Below are 22,088 nucleotides of genomic sequence, written 5' to 3'. Positions count from 1 at the left end.
CCATGTCTCGCTCCTGACGACCTGTGAAAGAACTCTCCTCCCCACTGTCATCAAGTCCTGAACTGGTTGCTGCATAGAAAAGAGAAAGGAAAGATGTTTTTCAAGCAAGTGTGCTATTTGATCCACTCTTTGCAGAGATATCCTCTCCCTTGTGCAATTTCCCTGGCTCTTCAGGCCAAGGAAAAGATCTTGATGCAGACAGACAGACAGAGGTGGAATCCCTTAGGTGTAGGCCACAATAAATTTGGTCAGGGCCTGGGGCCACTGGAAGGAGGAGGCATCTTTACCAGGGCCAAAGTGCATGTCCTGCACCTGGGACAAGTAGGAAGTGAGGGCTGCCAGCGGTTCAGAGGAGCAAGAACCGGAATCCCGTGAAGGTGCTTGAGACACAGGGGCTTCTCGGCGCTGGAAACACGTGGGGTAGCCCCAACCCAGGGCCAGGAACTCCAGCCGCCCACGAGCTTCACGGCCCCACAGGACAAGAGGGGAACACCTCTGACACGGGGATGCCCAGAGCAGAGCCTCCCCGCTGGAGGGACCCCTGGGACAGGAGCAGTGTTTCACCTGGGCACTCAAAGTCATAGACGGACAGGTCCTGAGGCTGCACCTGGGCCTTGGCAGCTCTCCTCAAGCTCTTCCTTGCCGTGGGTGCCATGGCGACGGCTGCCCTGTGTTGCACAGGAGCTCGAAAGCTCCAGAGGGCAGGGATGCACTAAAGAAGGTGGGAGGTGTCACAGAGGAGAATCAGGGCATGGGGCTTTGGGGCTGGAGATTGGTGTGGCCTTGTGGCCCGACACGTGCCCTGGAGCCAGGGGGAGGGGAAGGATGGTGCCAGGGTAGAGTCCCTCCCCCACCCAATGATGCCATGGTCATGTCCTGCCCCATCCAGTCCAGTCCTGCTACAGGAGGGCTGAAACCCAGGGGACAGGGGACAGGAAGGATGGCCCCAGTGTGAAGAGCCGACAGGCCCCATCCAGTCTCTCTCCCTGCTGGATCCCGAGGGACCCGAAGGAGAGCCCCAGGGTCAAGTCCCTCCCCCCCCCAAAAAAACGTCCAGTCCCACCCGCTGGAACCCAGGGGACAGGAAGGATGGCCCCAGAGTTGAGCCCCGCCCTGTCCAGTCCTACCCGGCTGGAACCCGAGGGGAAGGGAAGGATGGCCCCAGGGTCCAGTCCCACCTAGCTGGAACCTGAGAGGACATGGGAAGAATGGACCCAGGGTCAAGCCCTGCCCCGCCCTGTCCTGTCCCTCTGGAACACTAGGAGAAGGGAAGGATGGCCCCAGGGTCGAGCCCCGCCTTGTCCTATCCACTCCCACCTGTCCCGTCCAGTCCCACCCGGCTGGAACTGAGGAGACACTGGTAGGATGGCCCCAGGGTGGAGTCCGCCCCGTCCCATCCAGTCCCACGCAGCTGGAACTGGAAGGGACACAGGAAGGATGGCTCCAGGGTCAGAGTCCCACCCCGCACCACCCTGCTGCACCACCTCACCTATCCAGTGCCCGTCCAGTTCCGCACCACCCCGCCCGTCCAGTCCCACCCCCCTGTCCCATCCTGTCCCACCCAACCCATCCAGTCCCGTCCAGCTACACAAGGGCCCCAATTGCCCCGCGCTCCTCCAACCCTCCGCCTCAGGCGCCTCTGCGGGATCTCGCTGCTCGGGTCCCCAGATGACCCCGGCTGGTGGCCACTGGGGAGGGCAGACGGTGGCCACACGACCCACTAAATGACTCCTCAGTAAGTTCCGTGGGAAGGGACCCCTCTGCCTGCACCAGTCTGGCACACCAAGGGAGGACACAGCCCCTCTCTGTTCTCTCCCTTGGGAAAGCCTCAGGGTCGCCTCAGGGGCCCGCGTGTCCCCTGATGAGGGCGGCCCAGCACCAGGGACAGCGCGGGCGGATCCTCCCCGCCAGGCCTCCAGCATCGCGGAGACCCTCCCGCCGCCATCAGGGCCCTTCCCTTCCAGACGCGCGCTCCGGGGCCCGCCGAGGCCCAGGCCACACCCATGAAGTCACCTCACACCTCTGTCCTCCGAGAGCCCCACACCATTGGCCCCCCGCAGAACCACACGCCGATCCCACCTCCCCAGGCCTGGCGCCTCATCGTGGGGTCCGGAATCGCTACCCCTCACCCAGCTGGGCGACCGCGAAGCTCCTCTCAGGGCCTTGGCGTCCTCCTCGTGGCAGCAGCCCGCAGGTTGTGTTTGCGCGCCTCACTCGCTGATTGGCTGGCGCAGTGCGCCTGCGGGAGGCGGGGCCTCTTGGAGCCATACCCCCTGCAGCTCCGCCACCCGCCACCGAGGGAGGGGGCGGCACTGCCATGGGCTGGGGTCCCTGGGGCCCTGGGGCACCAAGCCTTGGCAGCACCTAGTCACCCTCCTGACCCCATGAGGACAGGACATCGAATGGACGGCAGCGAGCCCTGCACCTCATGCGGGAAGGACGGGCCAGTGGACAGCACTGCCGTCTCCCTAAGCCGCCTTCTGTGCACAGGAGGCGTCTTCGCCTTGACCCATCACCCTGGTGTCTTGGACTTCCCTTCCCCTCTTCCTTTATTTCCCACCATTTCCCACGTGCAATCCCAACAGCCAGCTGAACTCCCTGTGCTTCACATACTCACCAACACTTCCTGTAGTGACATTTCCTAAGGTCGCCATTCTAACAGATGCAAAGTGATAGCTGTGCAGGTCTTTTTCGGTATGCGTCCCATCGCGAAAAGATGGAGCAGTTCTTTGACGCTCCCTGACCACTTGTGTTTCCTTTCGCGTTATAGTACCCCTGAGTGATGGTGAGCTGAACATTTGTCCCTTTGAGGCTGTGTATTCTGCTCGGATTTGAAGATGTGCTTTCTACATTTGGATATCACTCTATATGGCTGTGTTTTCCCCTGCTACATCTATGAAATAGATTAGTGCTTGCTCTGAAGTCATTCGAAATTCTCCGTTTTCTAAAAAGGGTTTACGATTTTATTGGGCATTTTCAAGTCTGTGTTCATCAACAAGCGATTTGGTACTTGATGTCCTGCCAAGATCAATTGCTTTGTTTTTCTTGCCAAGGTGGAAATTCAAGTTTCCCATTCCCATTATTTGAATAGTGTCTACTTGTCCACCTGCCAGCTCACTTCCTCAAAAGCCATCCTTTGTCCCGGTAGATTCAAAAGGTAACTCCCCTTGCAATTCCCCAGATTCCCATGTCTTGTTGAGGCTATTTCTGGACTTTCTGTCTGTTCCTGTGGGCGCTCTGTATATTCTGCCTCAGTACATTCTGCCTCAGTACCACAGTGGGTGAATTGTGGCAGATTAGGATGTACTGGGTTATGGCATGGGCCAGTCAAGCTCTTCATTTCCAGTGCTTCTGTAGCTATACTTGAACTTTTCTGTAGGCCTTATATTACTATTTTGATATCTGGGAGTGGGTGGGGGGAGGCATCTGGGGCATTTGTATTGGATTGTTTTACGTTTACAAGTGAACATGGTGAGGATTGCATCTCCATGATGTGGGATCAACCTGGCCAGGAATGAGATATTTCTTCCCACTCTTTCAAGTCCATTTTGAGGACTTTTAAAAGTGTTTCATGAGGCCCAGAGCTGTGGCACATGCCTGTAATCCTAGCAGCTTCAGAGGCTGAGGCAGGAGGATTGCAAGTTCAAAGCCAGCCTCAGCAAAAGTGAGGCGCTAAGCAACTCAGTGAGACCCTGTCTCTAAATCAAGTACAAAATAGGGATGAGGATGTGGCTCAGTGGTTGTGTGCCCCTGAGTTCCATCCCTGGTACCCTTCCCGCCAAAAAAAGTGCTTCATGATCTCTCAAAATATCTTCATTTTATTAGTAATATCTCTTCTGTTGATCTCATAAATGAGATTTGCTTTGCCTTTTTATTGTGTTTTCCAAGTGCTTGTGTATGATGTCTGTGTGTGTGTGTGTGTGTGTGTGTGTGTGTGTGTGTGTGTTGGAGAGGGAGAGAGAGAGAGAGAGACAGTGTGCGTGTGTGTGTGTGTGTGTGTGTGTAGATGTTGTTGAAGTTTGCATGCTTATTTTATATCCTGGAAAATTTCAAGATCCTTTTAATGTTTCAGTTGGTTCCACACCTGATTTGGAATAGCACTCCAGGTACACTATGGTGTCCTCTACAACTAGAGTTCCTTGTACTCCCCTTCAAATCCTTTCACTATCAATTGCTTTGTCTCACTAATTGCATGGGCTAAGACCTCCAAGACAGTGTTTAAAAAGTCACGCACACGTTGGGCGTTTTTGCCTTCCTCTTTATTAGTAATGCCTATCCACCACACTTTTCGGACAATGTTCAATTTAGGTTTTCGTCTTCAAGTCTTGTGAAACATCTTTCAGCATCTCTGTGGGCAATCTGAATTTCCCCACTTCCATCTACTAATATGACAATTTAAAAGGTTTCCTAATACTGAACCCTGTGATCCCAGAATAAATCTTACCTGGCAGTGGTGTAGTATAGTGTCATTGTGATTTTTGGATTCGGCTTGATAATATTTTATTTAGGATTGCTGCACTAAAGTTGGCAAATGATGTCGACCGGTCTTCAGTGCTGCTGCCATTATGGGGCTTGGGCAATTTTATTCTGCCCTTGCCTGAGAGAGTCAATGTTTTACTTCATTTTCTAGGCTCCAAGCCAAACTATTCGTGTTGACCCATTTGGCACCAAAGGTTTGGCCAGAATTCCCTGGGAAACAATGCACGCCTTGTGGTCTCCTGTGGGTTATGCCTTCATCTTTCTCCTCCTTCTGTGGAAACTGTCTTTTTCAAAACCTTTTTGTCCGTGTTGGAGTCAGTGAGAGCCAAGTGTATTTCCCCAAGACATTATATATTTCATTTGGTTCTGCCAAGTTTTCTGCATAAAGTTACGTAAAGTGGTCGCCTGGATCTTAGAGTTTCTTCTCGCTTGCTTTGTGTTTCTCCTGTGTGCCCTGTGTCTGTTTCAGGTGATAGATTGTGATCAATCTATCAGCTATAAAAATATGCCTTCACTCTGTTCCTTTGAATAAATTAGCACCTACTCTAGGTCTTTCAGTGATTTACAAAGAGAATCTTGATTAAACGATTTAATCTTGTGTTTTTGGTTATTTTCTCTGTCACCTGCCTGCATTAATGTTATTTCCACCTCAATGGTTAGGTTTCCACCTAGCTTTGTAGGTGGAAATTTCATTTACTTATTTATTTTCATGTTTCCATTTTCACGCATATGAGTATTCATAGTCGTGCATTTTTCTCTGATCACTGCTTATATACATATATACATATATATGTATAGATGAGTGTGTGTGTGTGTGTGTGTGTGTGTATAGATATAGATAGATTGATAGATAGATATAGATAGATAGGTATATCAGGGTTTCTGACAAGGAGGCTCTTTATAATAATTTATCAGTTACTACTATGTGATTTCCTGTCTTGTCTCCACTTTCACACAATACAGCCTCAGTGGAGAGCCTTTATGAGTTCTGGAGTGGGGGCAGGGGGACTTTGGCTTCTTCATGCCACTCAGCACTATTGCACTGTGCTCAGAGAGTGTCCTTTGGATCTGTCTCCTTTCCTGCACTTGCTGATATTTCCTTTGAGACCTGCTCTATGATAAGCTTTGTAACTCTTCCTGGTGTGCTTGGGAAGGTGTATTTGCTAGGATCATGTGTTAGATTCCGCACCTTCTCTCATTCTACCTTGTCACATGTGCCATTTTAAGCACTATGCCACAGGTTCTTTTTGGCCATTGAACTTGTTGTGGCAGACTGTGTTTTCTACAGATGGCCGCAGCACCTTGGCCTCTCCCTGTGATGTGACTTTGGTACTTTTTCCATCAAGCAGTGGAGGCCTCCTGTCTTCCTACTGAACTCGGGTGGCCTCTGCCACATGAGGATGCTATGGGCGTGGTGAAGAGACTAGGTCGTGGAAATGCCCTGAAATCACTCCTTGCTCCTTGAGGCCACTCAAACTGGGAACCCACCCGCCATGCTTGGAGGAAGCCTTGTGGTCTCCTGTGGGTTATGCCTTCATATTTCAAGAAACCCATGGGGAGTATCAGAGAGGCCCTGGCCCTGGCTCATGAGCTTCCAGCCCATAACCCCTCTCCACTTCCAGCCATGGAAGCCAGCTCCCTTGAATATGGATCCTCCAGCCCCAAGTGGAGCAACCCCAGGCAAGGGACATGAGGCGCAACAGGGGTGACGCATCCCTGCCTGGCCCTGAGAAACACAAATGATGGTTTTTGTTTGAAGCCAGCTCTCCCGCAGGGTCTTCCTTGACACCCCCTTAGCCAGAGCTCCTTTCCCCGACAGGAGAGCCTCATGCCAGCTGCCAGCTCTCCCTTTGCTCTCTTACCTGCTCAATCCCCACCTCATCCTCTGCCAATTTCCCTCCTTCCTGGCAGCGCACCTGGTTCTTCTCCTTCCAGTCTGTCTGTCTGTCTTGTGTGAATGACTTGACTCTCTTACTTCTCCTGCAGCCTCAACTTACCCCTGCTCCAGAGAAACTCAGAGCCTCCTTAGAAGGTTTGGAAGGGGCAAGACCACACAGAACTAATTTTCGTGCTTTTACAACGATCTTTAGAAGCCTCAGAGGCATAATTTGCAAACTGGTTCTCCTAGGAAGCCCTCTCTAGCAGCAGAGTCACCCACCACTTGTCCTCCTGTATCTGCTCACTGTGCCCTTCGGGACAGTCTTCTCACACCTTCGCATGCCCTCTGGCCTCTCGCTTCCTTGATGGCCTCATGTAAAATGACCTGATGCTGCATGCCACTCAATCCTTGACTCCTGGGAGGCACCTGTAGCAGCTCCCCTTCCACATCCCTCCTGCATGCATCTTGCCCTGGGAGCACAATGTGTTGAGAGCCACAGCCGAAGGGGCCCCAGCAAACTTCCAGCTGGCCCCAGCAAACTTCTAGCTGCCAACTGATTGGCTCCTCTGCGGTGATGCTCATTGGGCTGCTTCCCCGCCCTTTCCAGACCACGGAGCTGCTCATTGGGGGACTTTTTGGCTCCGCCCACATGGCCCAGCCAATCGGCCTCAAGAGCAGGAGGAGTGGGGGAGGTGGAGAGGCTTGTGGGAACCCGGTGGTGGCAGTTGGGCTCTGAAGGTTTTCCTGAAGAGCTGTGTAACCAGTTTGGCGTAGTGTGTGTGTGTGTGTGTGTGTGTGTGTGTGTGTGTGCGTGTGTTCTAAAAATAAAGTTTGTTTCTTTTGACAAGTGGCTCCTGAATTGTGCCCAGCCAGACTGTGGCAACAATGTCCAATCCTTGCAGCCTGCAAAGTCCCATGAGCATCCTACAGTCATTGGCCAGGCTATCAGGTCACCTGCTCCCCAGGACCATTTTCCTTTTCCACCATCCATGAGCCCCACCCATCTGCTTAGATTTGAGGTCTGCCATTTCTGTCAGTCTGTTCTGGAAGCACACTTCCTGTGCTTTCTGTACATTTGCCAGGCATAATCTTATTTCTGTAAAAACCCAAAATGCTCCTCCTCTTTGCCAGCCTCTTCCTCTGTTAGGGTCTGTAAACAAGTCAAGATGGCACCTGGCATTTTGCCAGGGGGAGTGGTTTGTGAAGTAACGCCAGCGAGCCATTAAGTGTGGAGATTCCTTATTGGTTGACTGCTGTATCTAGTTTATGTTAATTAAGATAAGCTGTGTGTAATGTATATATACCCCTCCTGTCCTACAATAAACGGCTCCCACTCCTGCTGCATCAATGCACACAAGTTGCTCATCACGCCCCGGTTATTTTGCTGCAGCCGGACTGCAGCATCCTCAGTACTCATGGTGGAAATTGCCTACTGTGGCACTGTCTCACCATCTTGAATTTATGATTTCTAGCCTCAGGTTGGCATCCAAAGAGTTCCCTGATGTCCCACTTCCATCTGCTGGATTCTTTCTCCCTCCCAAGTGCCTCTTCAAGCCCTTTCCACTATACTCATTCTCGGCACCTCCTCTCACACCACCTGGTCATGCTCGGCATTGGACACCTCTCCATTTCTCTGACCCAATGTTTCAGGCAGAATCCTCCCAAACTCCCTGCATCAAACCTACAAGCCACCTGCATCCGTATCCAGTGTGTTCCTCCATTAGGGAAGGCGCATGTCCTCCCCCCTGTGCTCCAGCTTGCATGGCCTCCTTTCTTCCAGGAACCTCATATTTTCCATCATCTCTCTCTGTCCTCTATCTTCAGCATCTCTTAGCACCCCATCCCTCCCATCCACCTTTGCACAGAGTCAAATCTCCCCTTCCTTACAAGCCTGGGCCTCACCCTCAACCCGAGCCATCCTCCACTTAGGGTCAATGCTCTAGGAAGAATCATCTATGCCCAGGGCTTCCATTTTCTCACCTCCCACATTGCTCTTTAACACACTGTAAGCTGGTGTGGCTCCCACATCTCTTTCCAAGAGGGCTCTAGGTCTGTTGACCCAAGGGCCTTGGTGGGACTGTATCAAAAGGACATTCTCTGGACCTCATCTCACTTGATTGGCAGCAGCAGTCAGCACTGTTCTCTCTCTCCTCTCTCTCTCTCTCTCTCTCTCTCTCTCTCTCTCTCTCTCTCTCTCTCTCCCCCCTGCCCCCCTTGCTATTCTATAATTGTTCTGCCCTGTGAGTCTCTTCATTCTGGCCACTTCTCAGTACCCTTGCTAGCTCTACCTCCTCCAAGAGGCCTTTACATGATGGGGTTTCCTGGGACTTGATTTTCCTCAGATCGCTTCTAGTTTACACTCTATCTCTGCAGACGCTTTCCTGTATGCCCAAGGCTATAATTAGCATGTATAATAGAGAATCACAAGCACGGTTTGTGGACCAACTTGGATCACGGTCTTGAGATAGATGACTGTTGAAATTCAGATTCCTTGGTTCTACCCAAAGCCTACCTAGTTTACCCTGTGGCTGGGGACGTGAAATCTGCATTTGAAATCACTCCTCTGGGTGTTCTCATACCAGGCACCTTGGACCCAGTCACTGACTGGCAGTCCTCAAATGTGAGGCTGAGATTAACAAGGGCGGCTCGATATCTCCCTCTGGTGGCTTCTTAACACCATTGTTTTGTTTTGGAGGCTACTGTCCATCCACTTATGGAAACCATTAGGCATGTGGAACCAAGAGCAAGGGATGCGAAACCAGAGTCTGTTCTGGGAACAAGCAAGAATACATGGGTGCGGGGGGCGGGGGGGGGACTGGAGTTATGACTCAGTGGTAGAGTACTCGCCTGGCTCATGAGGGCGGGGGGGCACTGCATTCGATCCTCAGTACCACATAAAAATAAATAAATAAAATAAAGGTATTGTGTCCATCTACAACTAAAAAATATATTTTAAAGAAAGAGTAAATTGGATCATCCTGTGACTTTGTGGCACCACCACAAGCTGCTCTGTGTCAAAAGGTTGAGGGACAATTAAATTGGCACCCTTCCATTCCCGTCCCGGGTGCCAGAACACAGGGCCACGCCCCTCTATGGATCCTCACACCAAGGTCCTGAAGTCTCACAGGGGTGCCAACATGTGTCATGAATTGCCAAAGTTACGCTTCCAGGGGGCGCCTGATCAAGAGCCTTCAGCTTTCCACTAATAGCTCATCGTGGGACACACTAGGGAAACTTATGTTCTACCCCCAACACTTTATTCTCATTCTGGAAATAATGAAGCTTCACAGTAAAATGTTACAAAAATCTATTCTTCAAAGGCAGTGCAATTCGCCCATTGTTCCACAGTTTAGAAGCAGTGTGCCATGTGTCGGGTGAGCAATGACGGACGGGAACAACCCTGTCGTGTCCTGAGCTACCAATGTAGCTGTGTCCTGCTCTGATTGGGTAGAGTTTCCTACTCTGGTCCTCGCTGAAGATTCTCTATGCTTCCCCTTCTATGGGCGTGGCAAACACGTGCAAAGATTCACCTCCCACCACCTTGGCATGTTACTCCTGAAGAGAGTATATGGAATAAGAAGGTATGAGGGGATTTCTTCACGGGCCCTAAGAGAGGATGATCTAGGACAATTTATTACAGATGTGCCCAGATTTCAGGACTGGACTCAGTGCCGAGTCTCAGAAGAGCACACTCTACCAAATACCACTCCATGCTCAGCATTGCCTCTTTGCTCCTCTGCTTACCTGGATGCGGGACCAAACACTCGCACTTTTAGAAGACTGTGGTGTGGACATCTGTGAAGGCTGTTTGACAGCAGCCCAAATGCCACATGCTTTGTTTTTCTAGCAGTAGCCTCAGAACTCGAGGGGAGGGTGGGGCTTTGGGGTGACTATCTCAGTAGATGGAGAACTGAGGTTGGCTCCTGAAGCACTAGGAGGAGTTCTCGGCAGCGAAAACGAGGGAAGTCATCATGGTCCAAGCATCTGCGAGGTAGAGGGGTATGGAAGAGGCGCTCAGTCTCAGGAGCTGTCAGGGCAATGCAAACGAAACCTCAGTCAACCCAGGTACCCCCCCCCCCACTCCACCCCTTCTGGATGCCTCTTAGGAAAAGGAAAATAAGAACTGTTGCTGAGACTGGCAAGCTGTGGCCAGCCTCAGGCGCTGCCTGTGGGAATTTCAAATGGCACAGTTACAGTGGGAAACAGTTTGGGGGTCCCTCAAGCTATTAAACATAGGATTACCATGACAAAGTACTTGCATTCTGCGATGGTGTGGAGGTGAGGTGTCTCTTCAAACCTCCCCGTGTTCACGCAGAAGGAGGAACAATTGGATGGTGAGAGCTGCAGCCCCAACCGGTCCGTCCTAGTTTGAAAGGACTGTCTGGGTCTCTGTAGACAGGTGGGGTGTGGCTGGAGGAGGGGGTCACCTGGAAGGGTAGTTCTTCCCTGTACCCCTCCCCAATCCTCTCACCCTGCTTCCTGGCCACCACGAGGCCAGCAGCTTTCCTCTGCCACTGCCCTTCCACCCTGGCGTTCTGTATCACCTCTGGCCCAGACCAAGGGAGTCGGTCGACTCAGGACTGAGACCTCTGAAACTGTGAGCCAAAATAAACTTTCTCTCCTATGATTGTTCTCATCACATCGATTGGTCACAGTGAAAAATGTTGACAAACACTCACTCCTGGTGCATGTCACCCAAGGTGAAAGAGGCACTCAAGGACATACAGGTAACTGAATGTTCACTGGTGCTTCCAAAGGAAGCATCCCAAGTGTCACCTCAGCGTGGCAGGATGGCCAGCAGTGGTCTATCCCACAACACAAGGTTGGGCAGCCTTCGAGAGGAGTGAAGTCTGGATGCACGTTCTAACTTGGATGGACCTGGAAATGATTTCAAAGGAAATGAGCCAGACACCAAAGGTCACATCGTGTCTGAGCCCATTGAAATGTACAGAGAGGCAGGCCCAAAAATTAGTGTTGGAAACCCGAGTTGTCTTAGAAAGCAGGTTCATGGTGGCAGCGGTTTACAGGGAGGTGGGAGTGAGGAGCCCACACTCTGTGGGTGCTGGTTTTCCCTGGGGACCGATGAAAACCTCATGTGGGTGCCGAGATGGGCTGAGTTCACAACACGGTGAATTGACTTCATGCCACTGAAGGACGTCCTTCACGGGCTTAATTTCAGGTTCAGTTGAATTTCACTTGGATAAGCAACTTTTAATTAGAAAAGCACAACAGTTATTAGACTAAGTCTCAAAACCTTGAAGTATTCTGAAAAGGCTTAAGCGACAAATTCCTAAATATTTCCATTGAACCTTCCCATGAAGCCCGTTTATTCTCACTAATAAACATGGCTTAAAAGATAAATCTGCTTTTGAGGGGAAAACACATACTGGAACGTGCAGCATTGTTTCTCGTGCTTGCCAGCCTCGCGCCCACCCGAGTGGAGCTCAGAAGGGCTGGATTTCTCCAGCTGCTTCTTCATTGATCTGAGGGGAAGCACGCACCAGTCCCAGTAGGGCCAGGGACCACTGCCTAGGGCTTGCAAAATCACCACTGGGGAACCGCTGCAGACCTTTTTTCCTCTGTCCTCAACCCTTCCAGAGTAGACACACTTACAGTTCTTTTGGACAAATGGAGACAAGGGACCGGAGATGTTAGGGCACAAGGTGCACACCCCACAGCCGAGAAGTGGCAGAGCTGGGAGTCCAACCCACGTCCTTGTTTGAGAACGTCTCTCTGAGTTGAAGACATACATCACGAATGCACCCCGCTCTCTGCCCTCCCTGGGGAAGTAAAGAGGCCCGATGGTAGGTCTTGAGATCTGGCCCCCTTTCCTCCACAGGAGGAGGAACCCTTCATTCAGTCAGTGCACAGGCACAAATGGCAGTCCTCCCGTGGACGACATATGGAATCCAATGCTTTGTCTTGGTCTATAGAGGCCCACCCCCCACACCCGCCACAGGGCACCCCAGTCTGATCAGTGTGATGCTGGGCAGGGGCTGTCTGCCACCTCACGGTACAGGGCTGACTGTGGGCGCCACCCTGCCCCACTCAGTGTTCAGGGATCTCCTGCTGAGGGCTCGGAGGCAGTCACCATGGGGGTCTTCACACCAAGGGAGGGGGCATGCCCTCCCCATCAGAACTGTGTCCTCCTTCCTGAGGACTCCCCACAGCAGGGACGCCTCTAGACAAAATCGGTGGAAGAACCTCATCCGACGGCAGCTCTCTGTCTCTGGTCTCTGATGTGAATGGCTGACGGGAAGTGGGTGCTGTGTCCGCGGTGCCCTGTGGTGTAGGAAGTATGTGCCCAGCACACCCCAAGCAACTGTGAGGTTCATCCTCACCTCCCTACCATCCCAGGCCACAGGCACGCTGTGCAATCGCTCTCGTCACAGCATCCTTTGTGTGCTGAGCACCCCATCAGCATGCTGGGGTCCATGCACACCCAGGGTCCTGTGGTCCCGTCACCACCTAAGTTTCGGCTTCACCTTCCTCTGGGCTGAAGTGCTTTGCTTCACAATGTTTCTCTCTCAAAGGTCATTTTACAGTGACCAGGTGTCCTCGATCCCCGCTGCACAAACGGACCTGACCTCATGTGGTCTGGCGGTGTGTCTCAAGGGACAACAGAACGTCTTTTGCTTCACTCTCCTCCCCCCAAAACCCATTCTGGGAAAACTCCCTGCCCGCCAAGCCCATCCCATGGGGGGTGTAGTCCCGTGTCCAGTGCTTCACTCATTCATTTATCTGCTGGTGCCTTCCTCCATTCATTTCCTGGATTGGGTGGGTGTGACCGAATGAGATGGAGATCAACACTCTGCCTCTGAGGGTGTATTATTACTTCCTGGTTTCCATAGTAAACTAACGTCAAGGAGAGCATTTTGATGACATTCTGGTTTCTATGACAACCGGGGCAAGCCATTCCTTCCTGGCGGCAGGCACATTTCACAAGGATATTTACAGACTGGAGAGATGGGATAACTGTAGAAACCTCAACACTAGTAGGTGTCTGCTATCAACGTGAGTGAGTGCAGGAGTGTGTGTGTGTGTGTGTGTGTGTGTGTGTGTTCACAGGCGTGTGTTGGGTGTTGGGAGCCTGTGTGTCCTTTAATCGCACATTAAGGGCTCTCATCCCTTCTGTTTGTTAGGGAGGCTGGCGGCTCCTGATGAAAGGCGGGCTGGGGAGACTGAGTAACGTGTCATCATGTCCCTAGATGACACCTGTTGTGTGAGGGCTTTGTCTTCCGAGTCGCCGAAAGCGGAGATCCCCTTGTATTTTATGAACGGCCACCTCCGTTTTGCGATTGTCGCGTGTACCCTTTACCGTGTAACTTTGCTCTTCTTACAACTCCTTGTCATAGAAACCTATTTCGTGTAGGGAGGTTGGGAGAGAGACACTTGAGGGCAGCGGGTGATGAGACAAGGCGGCTGGAGAGTGGGACTGGAAGATCACACCGTGTAGCCTAGGTGATAAATCTGTGCTCACCCTGGGTGCTGACACACACACACACACACACACACACGCACGCCCACAAAGAAGTGTCTTCTCTCAGACACATCACCTCTTGTCACACCACTCACCGCAGTTAGGTGGATTAAGCCTGAAGCAGTAAGTACTACTCGAGCACCTTCGCAAAGGGTCTGAGTTTGTTCGGTGCCTGTGAGGAAGCGCATGCCAGGGAAGAGGTGTTGTCTGTGGCTACAGAAAAGCCTAGGCTTTACAGGATAGCTGGCTGGGGTCTTTCCCAAGATCTGTGTGTTTGGAAGGAGCAGGATTTAGGTACAGGACAAGGAAGCCTCTCACTTTTACCCAAGGCGCTGCTCCTGATTCTGAATCTGGGACTCTGCCAGCCCTGCTCGAACCTCAGTCAGTCAGTCAGTCCTCATCAAGATCTCTCTGTCTCCCTGCATGTCCATCTCCCTATGCCTCTGCCTTAGCTGCCCACCAATCATCTTTCCTTCTGTCTATCTGCCCGTCCATCCATCCATCTGCCTGCCTACCTACCTACCTGTCAGTCTCTCTAGAGGGAGAGAAAACTGCTGTTTTCCCAGCTGTGCCAAGTGAGAACAGAAATCCACATGCAAGGGCTGTATGCAAGCCCTCCATAGCAGGTGTTTGGGCAACGGGCCAAAGCACGTGCTGAGAGGAGCACTTAATTAGGTGACCAAACACATGCGTCTTCTCATTGCCTCTCTGAAGGAGGCACTGCTGCTGTGACCAGAAAAATACGGGTAAGACACGTTTTGATTGCCTGCTCAAGGTCCTCTGTTAAAGTGTATGGTACCTGAGAACATGTAGCCAAATGGGGATGCTGAACAATATTGAAATAGGCTGGGAAGTGCTTAAAGCGTCTTGAATCCTTATAGAAACAAGCCTTTTCTTTTCCTTTTTTTTTTTTAAGAGAGAGAGAGAGAGAGAGAGAGAGAGAGAGAATTTTAATATTTATTTTTTAGTTTTTGGCGGACACAACATCTTTGTTGGTATGTGGTGCTGAGGATCGAACCCGGGCCGCACGCATGCCAGGCGAGCGCGCTACCGCTTGAGCCACATCCCCAGCCCTAGAAATAAACCTTTTCAGTGGAAAAACATTTGTGGGTCCAGCCCGTGGCCTCATTTGTCAGCAGAAGGCATTGCTTTCCTGGATGATTGAATTCCGGATGCTTCGCCTATTGCTTCCTTTGTCATTTTAAACATGAGTTTAGATGTTCCCATGTATGTTTCCAATATAAGGAACTAAATGGACCTGAAAATAGTATCTATGCTGGAAGCAGAAACATTTTGGGGGACGGGAATGTGGAGAGGCAGTGAGCACGCATTGTACACGTGTGAACATGCGACCCAGGCATCTTGCATCTCTAACATCAAGGGATCTGAGTGTGCATGTGGCGGTGTGTGCATGTGCCCCAGCGGCTGCATGTTGGGGTGCGGTCCGGCTTCAGAAGGGTGCACAGTCATGCTTGCTGTGTGGGCTGGGCCGGCAGGTCAGTGGAGGAGAGACAGAAGGTCTGGAGTCCCCTGTTATTCCTTGTCCCTCTTATCCTGTGTCCTCAGGTGCTCCAAGGTCTCCTACTCTGAGTTTGCTTAATCAGGGGTCCCCCAACCTGTGCAATCTCACCCAGGAGAGGTTTCGCAGCGGTTACTCCAAAGAAGGTCTAGCTCTTCCTTCTTAGATGTTTCTTGTTACGTCTACCCTAAGTGCTGCTCCCTGATTCTGAATCTGGGACTCTGCCAGCCCTCTTGTATGTACATCAGTCCTAATCAAGACCTCTCTATCTCCCTCCATATCTACCCAAAGATGTGCACGTGCGCCTTTACTTTAGCAACACCTTTTTGCATAAGAAAACATATAATTTTGTTTTTGTGGGGGTTTTTGGAAGTGTAAGGTTTTGTGATGTACTTGTGAAAACTGGGTGGCCCTCGAAGAGGCATGATACTTGCCCTCCAGTAGCCTGGACTTATTAAAAGGACTGTCCTTGTGAACCATAAAGACATATAAGAATACAGCAGTATTGGTCCATACTGGTGAAATCTGGAAGGAGAGGAAAGAGGATGTGTATTGAAGGAGAGACAAATAATGAAGTGTGAGGAAAATGGATTCTAGGACCCAGGCGTATGTTTGGTCACATTACCTCCAGGATAACAAATAGTACAAAACACCACATAAGTGTCACAGAGAGGTCACATCCGTGTACTACTTCACACACTACATGCAACATGTTTTAAAAGGAGCTATGTAGAATTTGCCAGAGAATGAAATCTTACAGAAGCACGTGAAGACTCAATTACACACGAGGTGCATGTGGATAAAACTCACCATGACATCAGGCTGGGCCGTAGCTCTGTGGTAGAGCATTTGCCTTGCACATGTGAGGCACTGGGTTTGATCCTCAGCACCGCATACAAATAAACGAAAACAAAATTCGTCATGACAATGACAGCAATGTTCCCTCAATGTCATCTATAATATTTTTTATTTATTTGTTTGTTCTTTTTAGACACACATAACAGTATACTTTGACTTAGACATGTGCGGTATAACTGGTTCTAACTAGGATCTCATCCTTGTGGTTGTACGTGATGTGGAGGTTCACTGATCATGTATTCACATATGAACACAGGAATGTATTCTACTGTCTTTCCCATTCCTATCCCCCTCCCTTCTCTTCATTCCCCTTCGTCTAATCCAGTGAACTTTTATTCTCCACCCCCCTCCTCTTGTTGTGTGTGGGCATCCACATATCAGAGAGAACTTGTGGCCTTTGGTTTGGGGGGACTGGCTTATTTCGCTTAGCATGATAGCCTCCAGACCCATCACTTTACCAGCAAATGCCAAATTTTCTTTCTTCATGATGGCTCAGTGATGTTCCATGGTGTATATATACACCACATTTTCTTTATCCATTCATCTGTTGAAGGGCACCTCGGTTGGTTCTATAGCTTAACTCTTGTGAATTGACCTCCTAACCTTGCTGTGGCTGTGTCCCCTTAGTATGCTGATGTGAAGTCCTTCCAGATAACTAGGTCAAATGGTGCTTCCGTTCCAGGTTTTCTAAGGAATCTCCATGATGCTTTCTGGAGTGGTTGCACCAACTTGCAGTAGTCCCACCAGCAATGTATGAGTGAACGTTTTCCCCACATCCTAGCCAACATTTATTGTTACTTGTGTTCTTGAGTGAGATGGAATCTCAGTATAGTTTTAATTTGCATTTCTCTAATTGCTAGAGATGTCGATCATTTTTTTTTTTCATATATCTGTTGACTTTTTGTATTCCTTCATCTGTGAAGTGCCTGTTCAATTCCTTTGCCCATTTATTGGTTGGGTTATTGGTTTCTTGGGTGTTAAATTTTTGATTTCTTTATATGTCCTGGAGATTAATGCTCTGAGTGCTCAGTCTGAGGTGCCAATGGCAAAGATTTCCTCTCATTATGTAGGCTCCCTCTTCATTGTTTCCTTTGCTGAGAAGAAGCAATTTCGTTTGGTAATGTCACACTTATTGATTCTTGATTTTACTTCTTGTGCTTCAGGCATCTTGTTACAGAAGTCGGTCCCTAAGCCCACATGATGGAGAGTTGGGCCTACATATTCTTGGAGTAGATGCGGGGTCTCTGGTCTGATGTCTAGGTCCTTGATTCTCTTTGAGTTGAGTTTTTTTGGCAGGGTGAGATAGGGGTTAAAGTTCATTCATGGGTTTCCAGTTTTCCCAGCACCATTTGTCTGAAGTAATCCATTCATGGTGAAAAATGTAAATGAGGAATAAAACGCGTTTGTGCAATGGATAGAACTAGAGGGTTTCCACTGCGTATTTGGGGGTGGAAGAGTAAGAAGAGAAGGATCATGGGAACGATTTCATGGGCTGCCCTACACTTTTCAGTAAGGTTGGAAGTTTCTGTGGTTGAAGTTTGGCATTTACGACAGTGATGCTGGAAAATGGCCCTTCACAAGAAGATGCGTGTCATAATGCTCCTATGATAGGAACTCTGGTTCCACATACCTGAGTGTGAGCGTGTGCCTGAATGTGCAGGTAATATGTTGGAAGCACACAGGTCCTTCCACTAAGAGTGAGTGGCTCGGAAAGTTCTCTCTGATCTGCAGATGGTAACACACATTACGTTTTTTTTTTGGGGGGGGGGGCGGCGGGGAAGAGTAAAAGTACTTTGGATTAGACAAAGGGGAATGAAGGGGAGGGACGGCGTGGGAAGGGAAAGTCAGTAGAAGGAATCAACATAACTTTCCTTTGTTCACATATGAACACAGGACCAGTGCAGCTCCATATTACATACAAACACAACAGTGAGAAGCCATACTCCATGTATGTACGATATGTCAACATACATTGTACTGCCATGTATACCCAAACAGAACAAATAATAAATAAAAAAAAACTCGAGTGAGTGGCTGCTGCATGCTAACCCTTGGCAGACCTTCCTATGCATTTCACGTTCTCAGCAAGCCTGGTTAATGTGTTCTAGAGTCAGACAAACCCCATTTTTTGATTCACACACCCTCCAGCACCCAGACTGATAATAGGAAATCTATGTGGCCAAGGCACATGAGGTCCTGAAAGGTGTAGTTCCTACTCTCCTGCAAGAGAAGCGATCACGTTATACTGAGTGGAAGAAGGTGGGTATATTCTGAAATGCAAGAGATGCAAGAAAATAAATGTGACATCTGCATTATGGGTGACATTAGGACATGGCGTCTGCTGCAGAAGTCATGCATTCCAGAGATGGGGAAGGTAGTCACACACAGTCGGCTTATTTTCCTACCTGTTTTGGGGTTTTCCAGATTAGCATCACAGGGCAACAGGTCGTGGCCATCTGCATTTGGGTGCCCTGGAGTCCCTGGAGGAAGAGTGCAGTTTGGAGGCACGGAGCAGAGTGAAGGTTCTGCAGGTGAGGAGTTGCAGCAGCAGATGTGGGACTGGACCTTCGTGACCCTGGGTAAGCCTCTCCCACAGCCCCCTGTTGCACCTTGCTGTTCGTTCAGACCCTTGTTTTCACGGTAAGAATCACAGATTTGGTATTGGAAGACAGAAGATGTAAACCACGAGACAGCAGTTCAGGCCACAGCTGGAGACCAGAGCCTGAACCAGTGTGTTCTTCCTCACCCCGCTAGGCAGGAAGAACCAGCAGGAGGACCTTCACAAACCCCTGGGTTCCACGTGCAAGCTCTTGAACGTGACATTGCACAAACACCTCCTGCAGGAGGGCAGGGCGGCACAAACCCCTCAGAAAAGAAGAAAATCCGAGGCATTCTCCAGGGGAGAAGCCCCAGGAGCCAAAAAGGCACAGAATGTACAGTTCGAGAAAGGGTACCCTGGCATGACACCCACTTCCTCGTGTGCTTGCTCTTTGAGCTGCACAATCCTTACAATTAGGACAAGATGTTGGATTTGCCTTGTTATGGAGCCCCCCTGACACCTCCAGGGTTTTGTCTGTTTTTCCCCCAAGTACTTTCCATTTATAAACCCTTCTGTGAAGGACGCGCTCTCTGTGTTTCCTTCTTTCATCCCTCAACAATCTCATAGAGCAGGGTGCTTCTACTTGCACGAGAGGAATTTTCCCTTTTGACACTTTTCTGCTTTTCCTTTTGTGAACTCCAGGTTGCTCCTGTATCACCCACAAAAACAAGCAGTCAGCCCAGCACCTCAGGGAGACTCGGGCGGGAAGAGAGCCACTCAAGCTGCCAGCCCTTTGCAGTCCCTGAGGACTGCACGCAGCCTTGGGACAGAACTGCATTAGCAGTGGTTTTGAGAGCCAGGCGTCCTGCCCTCCTCCAATCACCTCCTGACCCCCCAACTCCAACTGCAATGGACACCCAGTATGTCCTATGCTGTTGGAAAGGCCGCTTGTGGCCAGCCAAGGTTTTGTCCAGATCTTGGACTTTGCCGAAATATAAGAGGAGAAGGGTGCTTTCTCTCCAAGTCCAGATCCTCTCTGAAGACCAAAAATTGAGAGTGAAGGGCAAAGACGCAAGGGCGCTGAACAAGTTGGAAATCGAAGCCCTGGCCACCTCAGCCCGGGCATGGTCCAGGGCCACTGTGCCATCGGGGGAGAAAAGAAGGTACAGAAGAGCCCTTAGAGTGGCGCTGGAGATTCTGACTGAGAAAGCCCACTCGGATCAAGGAAGAAAACCCGAGGAGCCAGGGACCCCTAAGGTGCCTGCAGAGGTACTCCAAAAGCCAGCCAGCTCGCCACCTGGCAGAAAGTATCAGAGGCGCAAAGGGCACTTCTGGACTAAGAAAAGGGGACAACGGGGATCCCTGTGCGTGCGTTCAGAGAAGGGGCACGGCCTGCATGGCGAGAATTCCCAGGTGCACACAGCCATCCGCCTGTCTCCAGCTGAAAAGCAAGCAGAGGCATCGCAAGACACCCACGAGCATCCAGATTTCCTGCCTCCTAGTGGAGGTGACCGCCAGGAAGAGGGGGCAGAAGAAGCAGGCCCCTTCGCGCGTCCTCCCGCCGTGGGGGAGGATGCCTGTGCTAAAGACCAACAGCCAGCTTGGTCGCCTCCAGCAAGACTCTTTGCAGCTGTGCCCAAAGCTCAGCACCAAGAGGCGGGGGACACCCGCCCAGAGACCCCGGCTACTTCCCAGGAGACCACTGCCTTCGCAGAGAATGCAGAGGGCCCAGGCGAGGGTGCCTTGGAAGGGATGGCAGCATCCTCCACCGGCTCTACCCCGAGCCTGCGTCGCTCCCTCGGTTTCGCCCACAGGAAAAGGAAGCTCCAGGCGCCGGACCCCAAGAAAGGACTGCGGGGGCGCCCACGCCGTGTGCGCTCCCAGGCGATGAGGGCCGCCAGGGCCAGCACCATAAGGGCTGGCGATCGACCAGCGCGAGGAGCCGCAGCAGGGCCTTCGGCACGCGAGCCCTGCCCTATCAAAAGAGGGACGATGGTCTGGTTCAAGTTTCAGGATCATCCGTTTTGGCCGGCAGTGGTCAAGAGCGTGTGCAAAACCCAGAAGACGGCCCGGGTGCTGTTGATTGAGGCGAACCTGCGCGGGGAACGCAGCGGCATTCGGGTCCCTCTGCACAGGCTGAAGCACCTGGATTGTGAGGAGAAGGAGAAACTCCTGAAGAGAGCCAGCAAGGCCTACCGGCAGAGTGTGAACTGGTGCTTGTCGCTCATTGCCCACTACCGAGAGCGGGTGGGTCGGGGCTCTTTCGTGGGCTCCTTCCTGGACTACTACGCGGCCGACGCCAGCTACCCCATGCGCAAAGCCATCCAAGACGGGGACCTGGACGTCAGTTTTCCAAAGGTGAATTATGCCGACCTGGAAGATTCCGAGGAGGAGACCTCGGTGGGCGTGGGCGGCAAGAGGACCTGCAAGAAGCTGCTCCCCGACCGCAGGAGGGCCGCTCGGGACCGAGCCAACCAGAAGCTGGTGGACTTCATCGTGAAGAAGAAGGGGGCCGACCACCATCTGCTGGACATCGTGAAGGGCAGGAAGCAGTCCCGGTGGCTGACGTCCTTTCTGAGTGAAAGCCGGTACGTGTTCTGCATCGAGACGTACCTGGAGGACGAGGATCAGCTGGATGTCGTCGTCAAGCATCTGCAAGACATCTACGAGCAAACGGACAAGGCCTTGCTCACTCTCATCAGAGGTGACAAAGTGAGATTTCTTCTGGAAGTCCTGCTGCCAGAAGCGATCATTTGTTCAATCGCTGCGCTGGACGGACTCGACTACAAGGGAGCAGAAGAGAAGTACCTGCGAGGGCCACCTGTGCATCCACGGGAGAAGGAACTGTTTGACAAGGACATCTTGAAGCAGATGAGGAAGAGATCCAGGAGAGGCAGAAAGGTGGTCAGGTCTCTTCCCCAGCCCTGCACCTCCGCAGGGGCCTCCTCCTCTCCCCAACCCATCAGGCCGCCCCTCTGTGTGAAAGGAGGCGCCTCACCCCCTCCCTAGGCAGTCCCATATGCTGTGCACCTTCCAGACTTTTGGAAGGTGCACTCTTCATGGTGGATCCATCTCTCTCCCCTTGGTGGATGCCACCTTCAGCCACATTTCTTGTCCCCAAACCCCTCACCCGCTATTTGGCTCAAATACTGCAACACCCTTTGGGAGGCAGAGCTGCTCATATGTTGCTAGAGGAACATAACACCGTTTCTCAGGACACTCCTTCCCTTCCCACTTGATACTTTCATACAAGACACACACCAGCAAAGGCCCGGCCTTCAGCTATCTAGCAACACTAACCTGGGGAACCTCATGCGTGTGCTCACACAAACAT

At 51.2% G+C, this 22,088-nt stretch overlaps 1 protein-coding gene across 1 annotated transcript; it reads left to right on the top strand.

Annotated features, from left to right (window-relative positions):
- The first annotated feature begins 19,663 nt into the window (after positions 1 to 19,663).
- Positions 19,664 to 21,763, top strand: Pwwp4 (PWWP domain containing 4). The gene has a single exon (XM_026382215.2). It carries the CDS (start codon positions 19,664 to 19,666, stop codon positions 21,761 to 21,763), a length of 2,100 nt encoding a protein of 699 aa, XP_026238000.2.
- The last annotated feature ends 325 nt before the right edge of the window (positions 21,764 to 22,088 follow it).

The sequence above is a fragment of the Urocitellus parryii genome, chromosome X, assembly GCF_045843805.1.
Source record: "Urocitellus parryii isolate mUroPar1 chromosome X, mUroPar1.hap1, whole genome shotgun sequence".
NCBI lineage: Eukaryota > Metazoa > Chordata > Mammalia > Rodentia > Sciuridae > Urocitellus > Urocitellus parryii.
Note: the sequence above shows the minus strand (reverse complement) of the source record. Positions and strands in the feature narration are given on the sequence as shown.